The following is an 18963-nucleotide window of genomic DNA, read 5'->3' as shown; positions in this document are numbered from 1 at the left end:
AATATGTAATTTGCCATAATATCTGTCGGTATTGACACACTGTAATAAGAGCAAAGTCAAAAAGGGCCAAGATTAATTCAATATTTTATACCGCGTATAAAATATTGTGCTTAATAGTACAATATTAGGTTTTTTCTCGCAAATAATTTCTGATACAAAGTCTTGATAATGAAAAAGAAATATATATATTGTCAATTAAGGTATAAACTGAGTATTACATAGTATATAAAATATATATTATAAAACACGCAGTTTATATCTGAATTACTCTTTTTGTTCCATAAGAAATTAATGTACAAACTTACAAACTAAATTGATATTTTCCTAATCGCTTCTTCAATTTGTCCATACTTAATAAGCATATTTTTTAGAAATTATAAAAGTATAACATAAAGTGTCTAATAAGATAAATATGTATAATGTACAGATTTCTACAGAAACACATGTTATTTTATTCTAATTTTTCACAAGAAATAAAAGAGAGCTAAGTAATAGAGAAAATTAACACCCTGCGGACAATTTTCAGCATGAATACCTCCTCTCAAGAGAAACTAGCTAATTACAATTCAAGGAAATTTAGGATGCGGATACGTGAGCATTTTTGACACTTTCGTGTAGCATTCCCTCGCACATTGGCCTTTTGTTCCGACTCCTTCGCTTACCTATCTCCGTCGTGTCGTTTCTTAGCGTTCACCGCGCTGTGTTCCCACACGCTTAAACTTCGCCACCTCCATTTATCCAGCATCTTTCTCCGTGCAGAAGAGCGCCGGTGTAATCCTTCGCGTGCAAACATCTCCAAGATCTCGGCCCATTCGTACCGTGGTGTTCTGGCCGCGCTCGCGCGCGCGCGCGGACGCGCGTGCACGTGCGGACGACACGCGATAATTTTATTCTACGCTACCTAAATAGCTTCGTTACTCTCTCGGACGAAAACACCAAGTTATTTCATCCCCTCGCGATTCCCGCCGTCTGTCTCCCGTGCTGTGTCTCGCGGCGTCGCGCAGCCGATTTTCTTCCGCGAACTTATTGAAATTTCACTGCGAAGGTACGAGGCAGGAAAAACTCTTTTCCTCCTTTCCTCGCGCTCCCCTGCTTTCTTTCGCTTTGTCTTCTCACGACGCGGACGCACAAACCAAGATGCAGCCTTCATCACTTATTTCCCACGTTTCTTCTCGTTCCTCGACGCAAAACATCGCCCGAATGTTCTTTCTGTGCAAGGATCTCTCGGACTCATTCCCCACTACTTAATTTGTATAAGCATCCCTTCGTCTCTTGCTGAACATGACGCGATATTTCTTCTCCACAATTGCGCCATTGTAGCAATTAAAACTGTTATGTTTTGTACAAGGACGTGGAATATTATTCTTGCATAAAATCGTAAGAGATGAAGTAATTAAAGCTGTTAAATAACGCGATATAATAATTTTCCTATGAAAGAAGTAAAGTAAATAAAATCAGCAACGATGACATTTTAATATGATTTACGTCATATGGACGTATGATGTTTATTAACGTTAATGTACGTTATATAAAATTATTATAAAGAGTAATAAATGGCAATAAAGATGAAAATATGAGACCCTGCAGAACTTTTTCGCCTAATTAATAGGCTAATCATACACAGTTTAGATTTTCTAAAATCTTTGATGTAATAAATGTCGCAATACTTCTACAAGCTTTGGCTTTCGACTCTAAGTGTATTCAACTTTTCTCTTTCGGCTGCAATACGACAAACTGCATTGCGTTGTAAAGGCCGCACTGTCAGCCGTAAAACCTTTCGAGGCATTCGCGAAATATTGATTCCCGTTGAAAGCAGTTTGGACGCAGCTGAGACCATCGCGGCGCGGATATACTTTTTCGACGAACGGCGGCACGCATTTTCACAAATTTTCGATAATGGACGGCACAATGCGTCGAAATGCCGCTCCGCTGCCTTTTCCTCGCTCGCTAGAAAAAGCTATTGTGCGAACATTGTGAATAAAAATGCATTAACTAGAATCAATTCCGTGTGGCTTTTCGGTTACTCGCTAGACCAAAACAGATCACTGCCAGCAGAACTAAACGATAGAAACAGGCAACTGGTGGTTGACGGTTAAAGATAGAAAGATACAAATGATGCTCGAAAGGAAATCAGACCAATTAAAACGTTTCCTACTTTACTTTGTAACTCAAGCAATATATTCTTAATTAAGACAAAATTATAATTAACTTTTACATTTTAATTTCAGAAATGGAAATTCTCAATTACTTTATATCGTGATACGTTCAGTTTCGGAAGAAAATCTTTTTCGCAATTATTCTAAGTAATATAAAGTTTTGTAATATCTGACGATTTATCATTATTTGATCTTATTTTACTGGAGGCAATAAATTGCGCGTTTGTCTCTAATTTGTTATCCTAAAAAGGAACTACGGAAAAATGTTTGCTTGATGAAAAAAAAACTTATCAGGAAACTTCCACACCACTCGCTCTGTTTTAGTTGAAGAAAAGAACTTGGTCTGCAAAAACGTATCGAAGAACGATCGCCATCGCAGATGGGCGAATATTACGCGAAGTACGAACAAATGTGACACGAGCACTACCACGTGGGATGACCAATGAGAGAGGCTAAGACCACGACGCAAGAGAAAAGCGTTCTGTGGACAAGTCTATCCATCTTGCTCGACAAATCCGGGGAAGTGAAGTCTCGGACGCACGGGGCATCTCATGGGGCTTAATAGCAGAAAAAAAGAAGGGATATGAACTCATCTGTAGACCTGTGGAAATTGCGAGATGCTGAGCGATCAACAATAAATCATCGTGAAACAGACTGATTTTATACGAAAACGAGAATGTTATAATATCAATTTCCCATTTTCCAGATTTTTATTTGCGCTGTAAATTGATATCAATCAGCAAATAGTATAAACGAGATGGCAAACATTACCAGCAGACTTATATTGTGCATCATAGAATTTGATAGTGCACAGGTTATATTATATTTATATGTGTATGTTATGCTGTTAATATAATTTTGAAAATTAGTACATTGAATTTAATACAACAATATTAGAATCTAATTTTCTGCATATTTTCATTACCTTCTATTGCACAATTATTTTTTTATTCAACTGTTTTGTTTACCGATAACTATTATATATATATTTTTATAATTATTGTAAAAGTTTATATATAAATATACTTAATTCGACGTTTGCGAAAATTTCTGTTCAGAATAAATTAGCATCGTTAAGCTTGTTCGCACCCTTCTACGTCGGCTTGCAGTCCCATCTACTTACGAGGCTAATTGTGATGTCGGGACGAGAGTGAAGAGATCATTACATCGTAGATCATCCATTTATGGCCGCGTAGCCATCTGGTCGCTCAGTTTCGCATGAAGATAGAACCGTTTCAAACGAAAGTCGACCTCCCGTGAGTATCGAGTATTTTGTAATGAGATGGAGGTTCGTCGAACTTCGATTGAGACTACGAACTTCCCTCTTTCTACCGTGTTCTCTTCAGCATCTTACTCTTCTTCGTTTCTTCGGTGTCATCCCAGGTTGCTTTCAAAGACTTTCAAGTCTTTTAAGTCTTAAAACATTATTCTCATGAAATTGAATTGGGTAAGACATTTAGTTTTATCTATAAACTTCTGTTTGATGTCTTCGAATAATTAAAAAATATTAAAGCGTTTTCAGATTGTCTTCGTGTTCTCGTATAATTGTTAAATTTTAATGACTGATTGGTGATTAGTAATTATACATGAAAAAATAATTTTTTTTATTAAAAATTACTGTGGGATATTATTATAACGTTTCTTTTTAAAATAATTGCTTCTAAGAAGTTTTATTTTGAAGATAATTTTTCTGTCTCTTCTCTACCTTTATATTTGATCATTCTCTTAAGTGCATAATTAAATTTAAGAAAATTACTGTTTGATAGAAGACATTGAAAGTTTATTCTAAATTCTCCCATATCAAAAATCCTAGGAAATCGATTCTTGTTCATCAAACAAGAAATGCAGCTCTGTAATTGGTTCCATTCAATGTGTGTTCCGGGTCGTTGTTTTCAGAATGTCAAAGATACGAATAACTTTTGCAATCTCGTCGTCTCTCGCTGAAGTAGGTGTCCATTGATCCATGCACGCGGCATCGAACGGGAATTCATTGACTCGATGAAGAACTTCAGTGAGGAAGCACGGGACGGTTCTGGATTTCCGATCCAGGATTGGAAACTTCCTACGTTTCTCGCGATGGTTGAAAGTCGACTCGATGATTTTATGCGCTTTTGGATAGTACTCTGCTTCATTTTCTACCTACGTCAATGTGTGAAGAACGCGAAAGCGTTATATGAACAACACAAGTCGTTTGTGAAAGTCATTGCGCTAAAGAGTTTTATTAAGCAAAAATAATGACTGCTAAGGAAAATGCATGTTTTTGGATGGAGTCAACGATGCGATAGCAAACGCAATAGCAACTCTTAAGTAACTTATTAAAGCACCGTCAATAAAGACTCAATTTCATTAATTATTAAATGTACAAATAAATAACCCACTACTTATTTATGAAATTCAGTATCTATTATCAAAACATACCGATATAATTAAATCCCATGATAGAGTAACTATTATTTTACAATACTTCCCTTCACTATAACGGAAAGTTATAAAATTTTGGCTCGATAGAAAGGATAGTCTTTTCTTGCGATAAATTCATCAAGTCATTTTCTTATTTCTTCGACATTTCTATATTTTTTATCGGACAAAGCATGCTACATTGAACAAAAATAATATTCAGTGAAATAAATTCTAATGTCTGACAAAAGCTTTATACGTTAACAACATCACATATTAATAATTAGCATTAACGTATGATAATTATAACTTGAAAATTTAAGAAATTTTAGTGAGCTTTTGTATTCGAATCAAGACGCGTTGACAGGTCATCTGACAAAGTGAATAATGTATAATTCACTTAAAAATATCCGTGAGAAGAAGAGCTTTAATCATATCGAGATATATAGTCGTGAAATTAATAGCTCAAACATAGAATATTGGGAGTTTATTTTATGCTACAAATTTATCAAATATAATTTTTTAGGAGAGACTTGTAACCCCAAAGAGAACAAATAAACTTCTATCTATATATCTATAATTTTTCAGGCTAAACTTGATTTTGAAGTAAAAATCTTTGTGAAAATCTTCTCAGTGATTTTTATTAAAAATATTGGTTAGAAGTATTCTATTCTTAAATCTCTGTAAAATTAATCAAAAGAAGATCATAAAAATAATTGCGAAACTAATTCAGACAAATATCCTGTGTTCGAACAATTAGTTTCTGCTTTCGTAACTCTATACGATGCAGAGCACACGATTGCAAGATTTGTAAATATATTGTCAAAGAAATATGTATATTATTTAAAAACAGAGATAATAACTCGTCTCCAAATGCCTTTGAGTTTTAATATTTTCGTAATAATTAATACTTCAAGTAATAATTATTACTATATATGTACATATTAATAATATACTACATATTATAGATATACTTAAATTTATAAAATTGAGAATAATTGTTACTATTGTTATTGTTGTCGAGCCGAAATCGATGCAAGACCACAGGTAGCGTCTTCCTCCGGCTAGCACGGAGATATAGAGAACACGCACTTGTAAGTGCGTTAATTTCCGTGAATCCACCAGCGCCAGGAAACGATTTCTTGCGCGACATCGGGTGACAGGTGGAGAGGCGCGGGGACTCATCGTCGGTGATCATCGCCGATGACGACGTGGCAGGCGGTCGGCTTCTTTCGTACAACTTCTTCGAGGGCGACTCTAGATCCATGTTTCATGAGGCACGTCGGAAAGGGTTAAGGCCACCGCGGGTGCGGCGAAAGCCGCAATCGCCGCTATTTCTCAGGACTTCCCTTTTCGCGATCGGGGAAAACTGAAAAGCTCACGGAGTTCTCAGAGACGTCATGATATTCCGAACGTCTGTGTAGGCCCAATATGCTTGAAAAGAAATTAAGATCTACCAGTAAAGAAGAAATTATATTTGAATTTGTAGCATATACGAACTCCCAATATTCTATGTTCGAACTATTAATTTCACGACTTTATATCTCGATATGAATAAAACTGTTCTATTCATATTTTTAAGTGAATTATATGTAATTCACTTTGTCAGATGACCTGTCAACTTGATTCGAATACGAAAATTCACTAATAGATATTTTTATTCAATGATCATTCTTATGACCATTGAATAAAATTATCAAGATTAATAACAAAATTGTTAAGAATATTTACTATTATTGCGTTCTTCAAAAATATCTAATATTTAATTATTTTTAATGTAATATATTAAATTTTATTTTTAATAGTAATATAATTCATATTTATAATAAATAAAATAAGATTTTGAGAATAATAATTAAATTCATAAAGATTGCTTGTCTGAGTCAATGTTGCACTAAGAAAAAAAACTACTAAATCTTAATAAATATTTGTTTAAATAATTGCAATAAAATATTTACTAAATATAACTAAATATTTATTCAGTACTAAAACCACTAGTTTACTTGTCATTTTTTTATTGAATAAATATTTATGTACCATAAGTAAATATTTTATTACAACTATTCAAAGAAATATTTAATAAAATTTAGTAATTTTTTCTCTCGGTATTTTTGCGTAAGTCATTAGATGCATAATACACTAATAAATGTATATTACTTAAATGCGCAAACGTTTCAACCCAAATTCGAATTCTTTTCAGTATATATTTTGGATAGTAACCTTTGTACATTTCAGTAATATGTATATATTGATTAGTGTATTATACAGTCAATAACTTACGCAAAAATAAAAGAGTTGGTTCAAATAGGCAATCTTTAATTTAATTATAATACTTCTATATTTCATTTTCTATAATTTATTAATTTTTATAATTAATTCTATAATTAATTTATAATACTTCTATATTCAATAGCAATAATGAAATTATTTTTTGAGTATGCGGTTAGGTGTACATATAATTACATATTTCCGATTATACAAAAATTTCAAAGCTTTTTTTCTTTTTTCAAATTACAAATTTCTACAAATCTTTTTATTGATCAAAGAGCCGCAAGGAAATAAATTTATCTAAGATAAATGTAGTTTTGATTATTATTAATGTAGGATATATTTATTTAAGTAGTTTTTTTTTAGATAAATTGTCAAGCAAGAAAAACTTAAAAAAACATATATTTGAATTCTAATTGTTATTTTAATTGTAATAAGAAATATAGAAAAAATAGAAATTGAAAATTCTTTCATTTCTCATAATTCGTCATATTATATTTGAACAAGAAATACAGAAATGAAAAATTCTTTAATTTTCTTGTAATATCTCTTAATGTTTCACTGCGTCATATATGATATGAATACGTAATAATAGCAAACTGTATAGCGAAGTGCAGTATGTCTAAATTACATACCTCTAATATCTACCTGACCCCATTTGGCGAATTTATCATGACGAAATATGGCAAAGTTTAACAGTGCCATGTGACGCTGCGGGATAGTAAAGATTAAGGATGTCGCACACCGAGGCACCAGCGCCGTTCCAATGCTTACACGATCTCAAAGATGATGAACTTCAAAGGAATTTTAAATTAAAGCGAAAGAAGGTTAAACACACTCGCATCCGAACTAGCTCACGACGAAAGAAAATCGTATTTAAGCTTCCGCGAATTGGGTCGCGGTTCGGTTGTCCCGGTTAAAATACATTTAATAAAACATTGCGAAGTAAGACCTAAACAAGCTACGAACATTGAACACTTTAAAGTCGTTTAAATCGCATAACTTCAAGTGGATTAACTACGCTTGGTAATGCTAAATAGGTACACGAAAACTTTCCGGGAAAATTTTCTCTCGCGCAACGAGACCCGACAGTATCTTTTAATACAGACCATTCCCATAAACCTACGTTAAAATTAATTGAGATTTGACCGAGTTTCCGTGCCCTTTCGGAGACGAAGAGGCAAGAGATTTCTAAATAACATTTTTGCATTTTATCGCGCGTTAAATTTTCCAAAAGAAAACAAAAATGGGCAGAGGTATGTGCACGTGAACAACTAATAATAAACCGAGATTACATCTTCCCTAACATAAACGATTCTACCCGCGCCATTGAGAGTCTTACGAAATTTAGGTGGATGCGAATATCCGAAAATTCGAATTCTCACTATGAATACAAATGTTCGATGGGGACCGCCTACGTAATATCCCGCTTATCTCGCTCGCTCGCTCGCTCGCTCGCTCGTATCGTAAGTCGTCGGTGTGTGGCGAGCTTTAAAGCCCGGCACTCGCGCCAGGGAAGTGGTGCTACTCTGAATCACCGGCAGCACACCGGCGATATTCCATTCTGATCGATGCGCTCGCGACGATACGGCGCCCGCAGACCGTTCGTCCTTTCAGATGCGCGGCCCGGCTAGTTCGAACGAAAGCTGGTGCCCGCGGCACGATGCACGCCGATCGAAGAAAACCGGAGTCACGCTGACGATGATCGGCGCTACGCGCCGCTCGCTCGCTCGCTCGCTCGCTCGGTTGGTCGGTCGGTCGATCTGGAAACGGTGATCGCGTTGTTTTTTATGCGGAAGTAGATCGGACGAGGTGGAGCGTCCGCGAGATTGGAATCGAAAATGAGATGTGCGCACGCAGCGGCCGTTAAGACGGCCGCTTTGAAATTTCGTCAATGCGAAACAGATGAAACATTTTACTCGATTAATTTTATTCTCAATGAGATAAAATTAAAAATACCTAGGAAAGAATATTCGTGAAATTGAAAGAGCAGATAAGATAATACATTCGCGCATATGCAACTCTAGAACCGGTACTCAATGTCGTAAATAATTTTTAATCTTGGAATAAAATCCATAATTGATTCATAATAGATTCATTCATACATTTATTCATCTTTTTCTTGCAATCAAACATTGAAAATGATTTGCGTCTATGAATACCAGTCTAGAAATCCTGATATGAAAGTTATAGAATGTGTTCCAAAATTTATGACAGCAGTTTTAATTAACTAAATTAATATATTCAGTAATAAAAGATATATGTATAATTAATTTAATCAAATCAGTCGATTTTTTCTTAATCAAATTAAAATGAAAATTAATAGTCATAAAATTTCCTTATATAAAAGTTATATTATTACGTTAAAAAATACAAAAATTAATTTAATTAAGAATTAATTTTAAAAAGTGTTATTTAATTAAATTAAAAAATAATTATAATCAATTATAAATTATAATTAATTTTACTTTGAATGACTAAAAATAATTGCAATATGTGGAACATATTATAAATTTAACATTTTACTTGTAAATGAAGTTTATATAAAATAATGAAGAGATATAGTTTTTATACAGAAAAAAATTATTTCTAACAATAATATCAAAATATTTATAATTATGTCTAACGTAGAATTAATTTTTCTTTTAAATGATTACAAACCGTAATAAAACTTTTGTTTCTTTCTATTTAAAGTAACAAAATCGTATAACCAACAATCACAACGAACACGAAAAATGATTATCTATACGAATAAAAAATGAATATTCAAAATTTTATAGAAGAAAGAATATTAGAGACTTAAAGAATTGAAAAAGATTTTAACTTATTAGAAAAAAATTATTAAGTTAAAAAGTTAATATGTTTAAAATAATTTGTTAAAAGTGTTAACCAGTTAAAAGTTAAAAGTTAACTCATTTTAAAATAACTAGGTAAAGTTACGAATTATGTTAACTTTTTAACTAGTTACTACCCAATCTTGCACATATATATAATACATAATACGTATAATGCTTGTGTCTAGTAAATGTGATGTAATATTATAATAATGAAAGTAGGGAACCAGAAATGACAGAAATAACGATAGAAGAGAATAGATGACATATGAAATTTACCATTAAACGTTTACTATATCAGTTTTCCATAATGGATTTCTAGTGTAGTGGATTTAATAGACGTTTTGATACCACAATGACGTCAGTATTGTTCCGCCCGTCAAAATGGTGCTGCGAGAGAAAACGCGTCAGCTGGGATATAATAAACTTCTGGAACGCACGCATGTTCATAAATATTGACAGCCAGCCGACATAATTATTAATTACCTCGTAATTACTCGCGCATTTCATTAGGGTCGCATTTGCTTTGTGGAGCTGGAATGTGACAAGCGGCTTTTGAGCTTGTTGCATGCATTAAAATAATTCAACAATATATTATGCGAATTAATGTTTCGATAATATAATAGCATGCTATACTTATATACACATAACGTTATAATTTCGTGCTGCGTAATACAGTTGCAAATAATTAAATTATTAAAAAGCAAATAAAACAATTAATGGTAAAAAACGTCATTACGAATTATAAAATAATTGGGTACGTCGATAAATATGCAGGGTGTCTGCATTAATAATGGACCTTTACTCAAATAAAGCACATACAAATTTTGTAATTTAAATACATAAAATTCACTCAACGCAAATTTCTCAAGCAGAATTATCGCATCTCCAGATATATTATTAACAATTTAATTTCACTTACTATCATTTTCCGTCTAGATTAAATACGTATCTTTGTCGAAAATGAATATATCACCGCGAAATTACGGCACTCAGTAAACATTGCGTACCACCTCTGGCAAATAGCTATTTGGTATTTGGATCATTAAAGTGATTTTAATTATCAAACACATGCGAATACAAAGTACCGCTTTTACTAACTGCCTCACGCGTTCAATTGTTATGTGTTACTGTACGTTTGTATTATTTGTAACGCTATATTTAATAAGAACTATTTCAAATTTCCCTAATTTTCTATTATTAAAGTGAAATGATAATACAAACTAACTTCAAATTAATTTCATGAAATTATATAATATAAGAAAAAGCGTGAATAAATGATACATTAGTGATACACATAATGAAGAGATAAAAATATATCATCGCTGGAATTGCCTATTGATATAAAAATTCTTGTAGCATAAATTGTAAGAAGAAGAGATGACATTTTAATGAAACAAAAGATAGAAAATAGATTAAACTGCATAAGTTTTCTTTTCTTCGAGAACTCTCTTCTCTGCAATATCGAGTAAAATTGGAACATAGCATCGCGAAGAATAAATGTTCCCTCCGTTTTGACGTTTAGCTGATATGAAATTCAAAAACTATTAAGACTTACATATGATCTTTCCTCGAAGAATCGAGCCACGAGAAACGGAATTTGAATCGTGTCTCAAGAGAAACATTGTCCGAGTTCTTTACAAGAATCGCGATCACTTATGTGTTGTCACGAATATCAAACTGACCCTCGTTTTATCCATTGAACGTTCGAGACACGATGGTTTCAAATGTAATCAATCAATTCTCTCTCTCCCCCCCCTCTCTCTCTCTCTCTCTCTTTGCCCAAGATCTCAGAATGATTTTTAGCATCGTGAACGCAAAATTTTAGACCTCTTAAGGATTTCACAGATCTCAATTTTTAATTCTTAACTCCTTTATGTTAATCAGATTGCTCGTACTGCTTAATATTCTTAGAGCTTTCTTGTATAAGTATGTAAGATCTGCGAGTTTATTTGCTCCGAGTGAGACTCAGCTCTTGCTGTAATCACCGAGTGACAACTTTCGAGTTCAACCTGCAAGTAATTTCATTAAATGGTAAGTTAAATTGGTTGTATCATGGCAATTGCTCTTTTCATTATTTCTTTCTCTAAGTCTCTGAATTACATTCCATTTCTATTTGTAAATAATTCTCTCTTTCTCGCCTTTGTTACTACATTATTATAATATTCAATATTCAATATACATCTTCAGAAACACTTATAACTTAATTCCCCAAAAAGATCGCTCCTTTTACTTCTTTTACAATGATTGCGCTGTCGAGCCTATCGATCTTATCGTACTCCATTCGGTGACTATTAGTACATTATAACAAACTTTCGATGTTCCTTTCCAACTATCCTCTTCCTTTTTAACCCCAGTATATTTCTTTCATAATTTCTTTCCGCCTTCCATCACTTGAAGAACTTAACTAATTTTCTCCGCTTCTTATAGACATACTATGATTTTATTAAATAATATTCTATCTGAATATAAAAAAAGTTATATTAGTACCGCGTTCAAATTGTATATTTATATTTACGCTCGTTTTCATAGATAATCACATTCTAATAAGAGCAACTCACAGTATTGTAATTTTACCATTGATAAATTTTATAATAATGACTTCAGCTCAGTTTCTGAATATAATTTAAATACATGTAGATATCTCTATATTTATCTTTAACATTAGTTTTACGAATAAACATTTATGTTAAGTTTTAATATCGTTCCTCATTAATCTAAATCCTTCCTTCCTGAATTAAGATTGCACTAGGACCAGTTCCGAATTGTAAAGATTAAATTTCTTGACTGGAAATTTGGACCAGCAAACGCACGAATCTAGGAAAAAGAAGTTATAGCGGCTTATTGGTCTACATTCTGCGTTATAAAAGTGTATTTGATTCGTGACATATTCTTATAGCATGTCCACGAGAAATCTCTTTCCATTATCCGGATCCTTAAAATTTTTCAAAATAAAAGTTTCGTTAAGGCCAAACGTAATAATTACAAATCACCGATTAAATCACAGATAGATGAAGTTAAGCTAAAGGATAGAATGCGATGTGATTAGCAGACGTAGTCGTCTATGCGGAGAGAGATGAAATTTTGGACGAAACGCGGGACGGACTCGTCGAACGGAAACTCGCATTAATCCGCGGCATTATGCACTTCCCATTTTCCGCCACCGCCTCCCTCGTCGGTTCCGTTCCCTCACTATCCGCTTTTCGCTTCATTTCGCCGACTCGCGTTATGATATGGCGATATTTACCGTGATGGCGTACGGCCAAGCGGAGAGGCCGGCCATTTACCCGATATGCCGATGCACTACGGCCGGACATCGGAAATACGAAAAGCGATCGTATATTTCCGTTTTAATGCTAACTCCAAGAACGAAGGTTCGACGCTTAACTCGTGTGATTAAATTCAGTGGAGAGTGATTTATTCCGCGTCTCCCGCAATTTATGGGAAAAGTCGTTTCGGCAACCAAGAGCTATTTTTATTTTACAATTAGTATTGTTTCTGTGTCTAAATATCCGTTATATTAAAATTACGTTTGTCGCGATAATTATTTATATCATTATATTTGTATGATATCATTTATATTACATTATCTCGAATTAATTGTTACAGAAATTAATTTTATCATTCGTAAAATTCCAAACAAATAGCACTTTATCAAGAAAAATATTATTCGCATTATTACGTTATGATTGCATATCACCATCTAATTTTATAAATATTGTATTGTATTTTTCTTCGTTTGTTTTACTAATAATTTTAAAATTTCATATATAATTTCTTATAACTTAATTTTTTTTATTTGATTTGTTAACTTAATTTTGCTATGGTGGATGATAATTAAAACAAATAATTTTTTTGGAATGTATAATACGATTAAGTAATTTAAAATTGTAACAATATATTTATTATAATCGTAACTTTATTCCACCAATTTAAATAACTAAATAAAAATAAATCTTGCAAACTACCTATTGTAAGTTTACTTTTTGGTAAGAAATTCTATAATTGTTAATAAAATTAATTATACTTTTCATTCCTCTGCCATTTTGTGAAATTTATAAAATTTTTCTTTAATTGCAGAATGCAAATTTGTAGTTTGATCTAGATATATGTATGAAAATAAGATCATTATAGATCATTATAGACATTTAAATATAAATTGATATCGGTATCAATAAAATACTAAAAATTTTTTTGTTTATGTTAATAAATTTAAAATTTAATTTAATAGTTATAAACTAATTTTGAATTGACTAATTTTGGATTATATATTATTATATTATTTCATTTAACAATTATATGTTGCTTATCCAAATTTTTAACATTAAGTTAAAAAATTGTTCTTTACTTATAAACAAAAAGGTTTGATTATATCTAAAACAAAATATTAAAGAGAAAGTGTCCAATATATTTTCATTAATTCTTTCTCTCGTTTTTACGGTGAAAAATGACATTTTTGTAGATCAAAGAGAAAGAAGATTGCTTTTTATTTTTAGAATGAGAAGATTCACTGTCCAAAAAAAATGCATTAAAATTGATGTTCCATTATATATGTTCAATAATACATTCACTAATGCAAAATTTCAATGACTAGAACAGTATTTACTCGGCGAATTATCGTACAAGCGGCGTCATCTGGCGGCGGAAGCACAAGATTGCACGAAATGGGTGGATGAATGGGGAGCATTGCGACCATTGCGAGATATGTAACAATCTTCTAACTCCTAACCTTTAAAAATAGGCGCAGTGATATTTGAGCGTGGTGCGATCCGTGCGATCGTTTGAAATCTAGTCTAGAGAAGGGAGATGAGCGATGCCGAGCTCCAAGAGGAGGAAAGAGAAGTGTTACTCTCGATATACGACGGCGATCCAGCTTTCAAACAGTTGACACCCACAACATTTCAATACAAGGTGCAAAGTTATGTTATACTATGTAGCTTTTCTCATAACTTCGTCATGACTTCTGTGAAATAATTTAGCATAAATTATAACAATTTATGCCAAATTATTTTACATAGATAGCAATATAAATGTAGAATTTTGTAAAATAAATATTTAAATAGTTAATTTAAAATAGTTTAATTAAAATCGAGGATGATTGTATCAAAAAAATGTTTATAACTATAGCTTCATCTTATGTACTCAATGTCTTTTCATATTTCTTCATGCAATCTTTGAGTCTAACTTTGAGTTTGCTTTGTTTTATAGTTATAAACAAAGAATACTTAATATATACTTTTAATTTCAATCATAAAGAAAATATTTCTTGTTTTCATGTCAAATTAATTTTGTATCAAGATCAATCGTGTTTATTAACCATATAACACTGATTTTTTTGCATAGTATGGAGAAGATAATGATATGAAATCATTTTTACTCGAAATTTCATGGGGGGAGACATATCCTACAGAAAAACCGACCATCAATATGAATACATTTTACAATAAACATATGTAAGTACAGCCAAATAACTATTTAATTATTCTTGCTCATTCTATTACTTTGATTAAAAATAAATAATATGGAATATACATACAGTGTAGAAGAGGTAAAGGACAAGGTGGTGAGTCATATAGAGGCAGAGGCTGAGCAGTGGTTAGGTAGTGCTATGACGTATACGTTATTTCAATCTGTCCAAGAACATTACGTAGACTTGGTGTGCACACAACCAGATTCAATCACTGATATAAATTTGCATACTAATAAGCTGAAAATTACAGAAGATAATCAACAGGTATGCTCATTGAAATATTGATTTACTATTATAAAAATCATTGCAAACAAAATGATATAAAATGATATTTAATTCTAAGGCTGAGGAAACAACAAGAAAACCGAAGAAGGAACATTTAAGTAAAGCTCAGAAGCGCAGACAGTGGAACAAAGCAGATGGTAAAGGAGAAAGACAACGAGGATGGAACTGGGTAGACATAGTGAAACATTTGTCACAGACTGGACCTAGAACAGAGGAAGAATCATAATTTAAGACCATAATATTTTGTACAGTATAAAAGGCGTGTTATATTTTTATAAATTGTTGGAAATAAAACCATTTCCTTATCTATTTTTCACAGTGGTTTTATTCTCACATATTATCATCTTCTCTGTTTATCATTAAGTAAAAAAATTTTAATAAGGAATAATTATAAGCATAACTTTTGTTAGTAATTTATTTCTGATGATAGTGCCTGTTATCCATGGACAATCTCCATGCGCCAATTGCCAATAAATTTGTTTCCGTTTTCCACCCTAGAATTATTAAATATATATTTATATCTTATTTTGAACCATTATTGATTTAGTAAAATTACATACCACTTCTTTTCAGATTATTAAGGAATGTTTTGTATTCATTAGTGACGATTATATTTGTAGCACAAATAGTTTGACTAGCAATTGACAATGGTACGTTGCTATTTGAATTCTTGTTTAGAATATGTATATTCAATAATGGATATGATATTTCAGTTGTTTCAGATTTTAGTAGCATGTCCTAGATAACATCGAATAATTATAATAAAATGTACGTTAATAGCAAAAGATATAAAAAGCTTTGATTTCTTACTATTGGTATTTTTCTTGTTATACAAAGATAGAAAGCACACATTGAAGCATAAAAGTATCCTTCGAGTATTTCAATAGATTGTATATCTTTTTTAAGAATTATAAATATATTCTTTTTCTCAATATCTATCGTTATTATATATTTCCTATTTTCAAAGAATTTTAATAAAAATTCCATTTCTGTGAGTGAAATTATATTTCTCTTCAAGATACTTGTGAATGATACACCAATTTTTATATTAAAACCATGTACATTTCTACCTAAAAATAATATTCATAAATTATTTAAAAAATCATTATATAGCAAAAACAAAATAATTTATGTAATTTTAATATCTTACCAGGATTTGTAAGCAGAAATATTGATTCTTCTTTATTCACTTTTCCTGGTTTAGGAATTTGCTCGTTTATCATGTAATTCTTAACGATTATAGCTAAGCGATCTTCATTCAGTGTATCTAAACACAATGCTTTAACCGCCGAATAGTTTGCATAGAGATGGACAGCCACCAGGAAGAGATACAATTCTAATAAATATCTACATGTATATCACTTTATTATTATTAATATTTATAAATAACAATTAGATAATTTAAATATACTCGATACATACCGTCCATCGTGGAAAAAAGATAATATAAAGATTCCAAAGAATGATGCAATTAGATTTACACAAGTTTCTTGACTTCCATCCTTAGCAGAAACATCTGCCACGTTATTTTGTATTGCCTAAGATAAGAAAGTTAATCTTAATAAAATGCTATGAATAACAATAAATTAGGTATTAGATCAATAAGTAAATAACACAAGAAAATATAAAAAATTACTATTTTTTACTCAAAGCAGTTTTTGTTTAATAATTATTTACATATCAATTATTAAATAGCTTTTTCAGTTCTATAAACTGCATGCTATAGATTATTAGTCTTAGAATGTAATCTTAAATTGAAGTTAAAAATATCTGTTTTGACCAAAAAATGACAATTTCTTTTTACTTTCTTAAAACTCTAAATGTATAAAATTCACCTGGTGATTAATCAGTGCTGTTCTCGTAGCTCCACCAGCAACACCAACAATAGACTTCATAGTGGTTGAGATACACAAAATTACAGTAGAATATGAGGAAAAAAAAGGCACAAGCAGTTCTATTCCTTTGGCTATGTCATCCAAGATATCGGCAAATAGCCTCCATTTTTTGCATTGTCCATCTAATTTGGTTCTATGACAGAAAGAAACAAAACCTTGTTATCAAGGTTTTATTTCTTTCTATAATACAACCACTGCATTGCATGACAAAAGTGAATAACATTATCTATCCCTGTTTGGTCTTTACCCATTCCACCATGCAAACATTATACTTCCAATCATCCCAGTGCCACTTTTCAGGATCCACGTTATTGCTGCTGCCAAGGGTGTAGCATTTGACTCTCCAACACCTATTCCTTTCATTATAGAATGAGTCGTCAATGTACCTGTTATAGTACTCGCAAAAGCCTGTAAGAAGTTAATTTCTTCGTTAATTACCTCGTTCATGACACAAGATAGAAAAGAAGGAACCTTATGCATAAGTTATGACACAAAAATATTATTATGATGCAAATATTTCTGATGTATCAATCAAATATGCAATACATGTTACTTGGAGATTTAAACTAACCTGCACCGTATCCCATATCTGATATGCTGTGTAGTCAGGATGCACGCTATCTGGATATCCTTGTGGTAAGAATATCTGTTTGAAGACAGACGTGATCCGGGAACGAATAGCTAGCGATTCGGTGAGAGAAAGTTTCGTCTCGCTTGCGCTAAAACCATCTGGCCAACAGGTGTCAACACACGATCAAGGTTAGGATGCGATTCAATCGATTACATCGGTTTACATCGCAAATGTCTTACCTTTCGACTTTACATAAACTGTCTCTTTCTCGTTTCCGTAACTTTCGCGAAATAGAATACGCATATTCGCAGAAAGAATGCCACGGTAAATATTCACTCCATTCACTCGCCACGTTCGCTGATGTCAGCTGTGTGGTCTGCTAGCTTAGGTATTGTATATACATACATAAAATTTCTGGTGATAACAATTGATGTCTTGGTTTTCCAAGTATTTCAAGATACTCTGATGGCGATAATTAATGTCCCGATTTTTCAAGTGATCTCAAGATTTTTTGGTGGTGTTTGTGATAATTGTTTCCCCAGCTAGAAATAATAATAAAATCGATGTCGATTCAACGTCGAAATTATCAAATTGACATTGAATCAACGTCGATTCAATGTCGAAATCATCGAATCGATTGAATCGACGTCGATTCTATTATCATTTCTGGCTGGAACCGTTTAAATACTTATACTCCTGTATAAATAAAAAAAAAAACAGAATAAAAATGTTTATAAATTAATTTAAAACAAAAGAGAAATATGTCTTATAGAAATATGTCTTAAAAATATAAATTAATAAGTTAAAATATTGTTTAATATAAGAAAAATATATATAATTTAATAGAAATCTTTTCTTCGATTCTTTTTTTGTAACATAAATTAAAAAAAAAAAAACTCAAGGAGAAATAATAAGTTGCATCGATATTGGTTCAATGTCGATGGCGTCGATAACTTTACCCAAAAATATCAGTCAGATCGACGTCAATCAGACATCGAGAGCATTTACTACAATCTTTGACAGATGTAATTAACAAACCCCAATACAAAATTTAAAAGTAGTACCAAAAGCTACATTAATTAAAAAT

The 18963-nt window shown here is 31.9% G+C and overlaps 2 protein-coding genes across 2 annotated transcripts; one reads left to right on the top strand and one right to left on the bottom strand.

The window, feature by feature from the left end:
- The first annotated feature begins 14357 nt into the window (after positions 1-14357).
- Positions 14358-15719, top strand: LOC105201224 (RWD domain-containing protein 4). Its single transcript, XM_011169175.3, has 4 exons — positions 14358-14566; positions 14999-15108; positions 15194-15389; positions 15469-15719. Exons 1-4 carry the CDS (start codon positions 14462-14464, stop codon positions 15634-15636), a joined length of 579 nt encoding a protein of 192 aa, XP_011167477.1. The 5' UTR covers positions 14358-14461; the 3' UTR covers positions 15637-15719.
- LOC105201223 (RUS family member 1) lies at positions 15716-18516 on the bottom strand. The gene is made up of 9 exons (XM_011169174.2): positions 18116-18516; positions 17877-18034; positions 17553-17713; positions 17246-17438; positions 16833-16948; positions 16561-16757; positions 16221-16480; positions 15971-16148; positions 15716-15904 (listed from the first exon to the last, which is right to left on the bottom strand). Exons 1-9 carry the CDS (start codon positions 18177-18179, stop codon positions 15825-15827), a joined length of 1407 nt encoding a protein of 468 aa, XP_011167476.1. The 5' UTR covers positions 18180-18516; the 3' UTR covers positions 15716-15824.
- Positions 18517-18963: the final 447 nt, after the last annotated feature.

This window comes from Solenopsis invicta, chromosome 1 (assembly GCF_016802725.1).
Source record: "Solenopsis invicta isolate M01_SB chromosome 1, UNIL_Sinv_3.0, whole genome shotgun sequence".
Lineage (NCBI taxonomy): Eukaryota > Metazoa > Arthropoda > Insecta > Hymenoptera > Formicidae > Solenopsis > Solenopsis invicta.
Note: the sequence above shows the minus strand (reverse complement) of the source record. Positions and strands in the feature narration are given on the sequence as shown.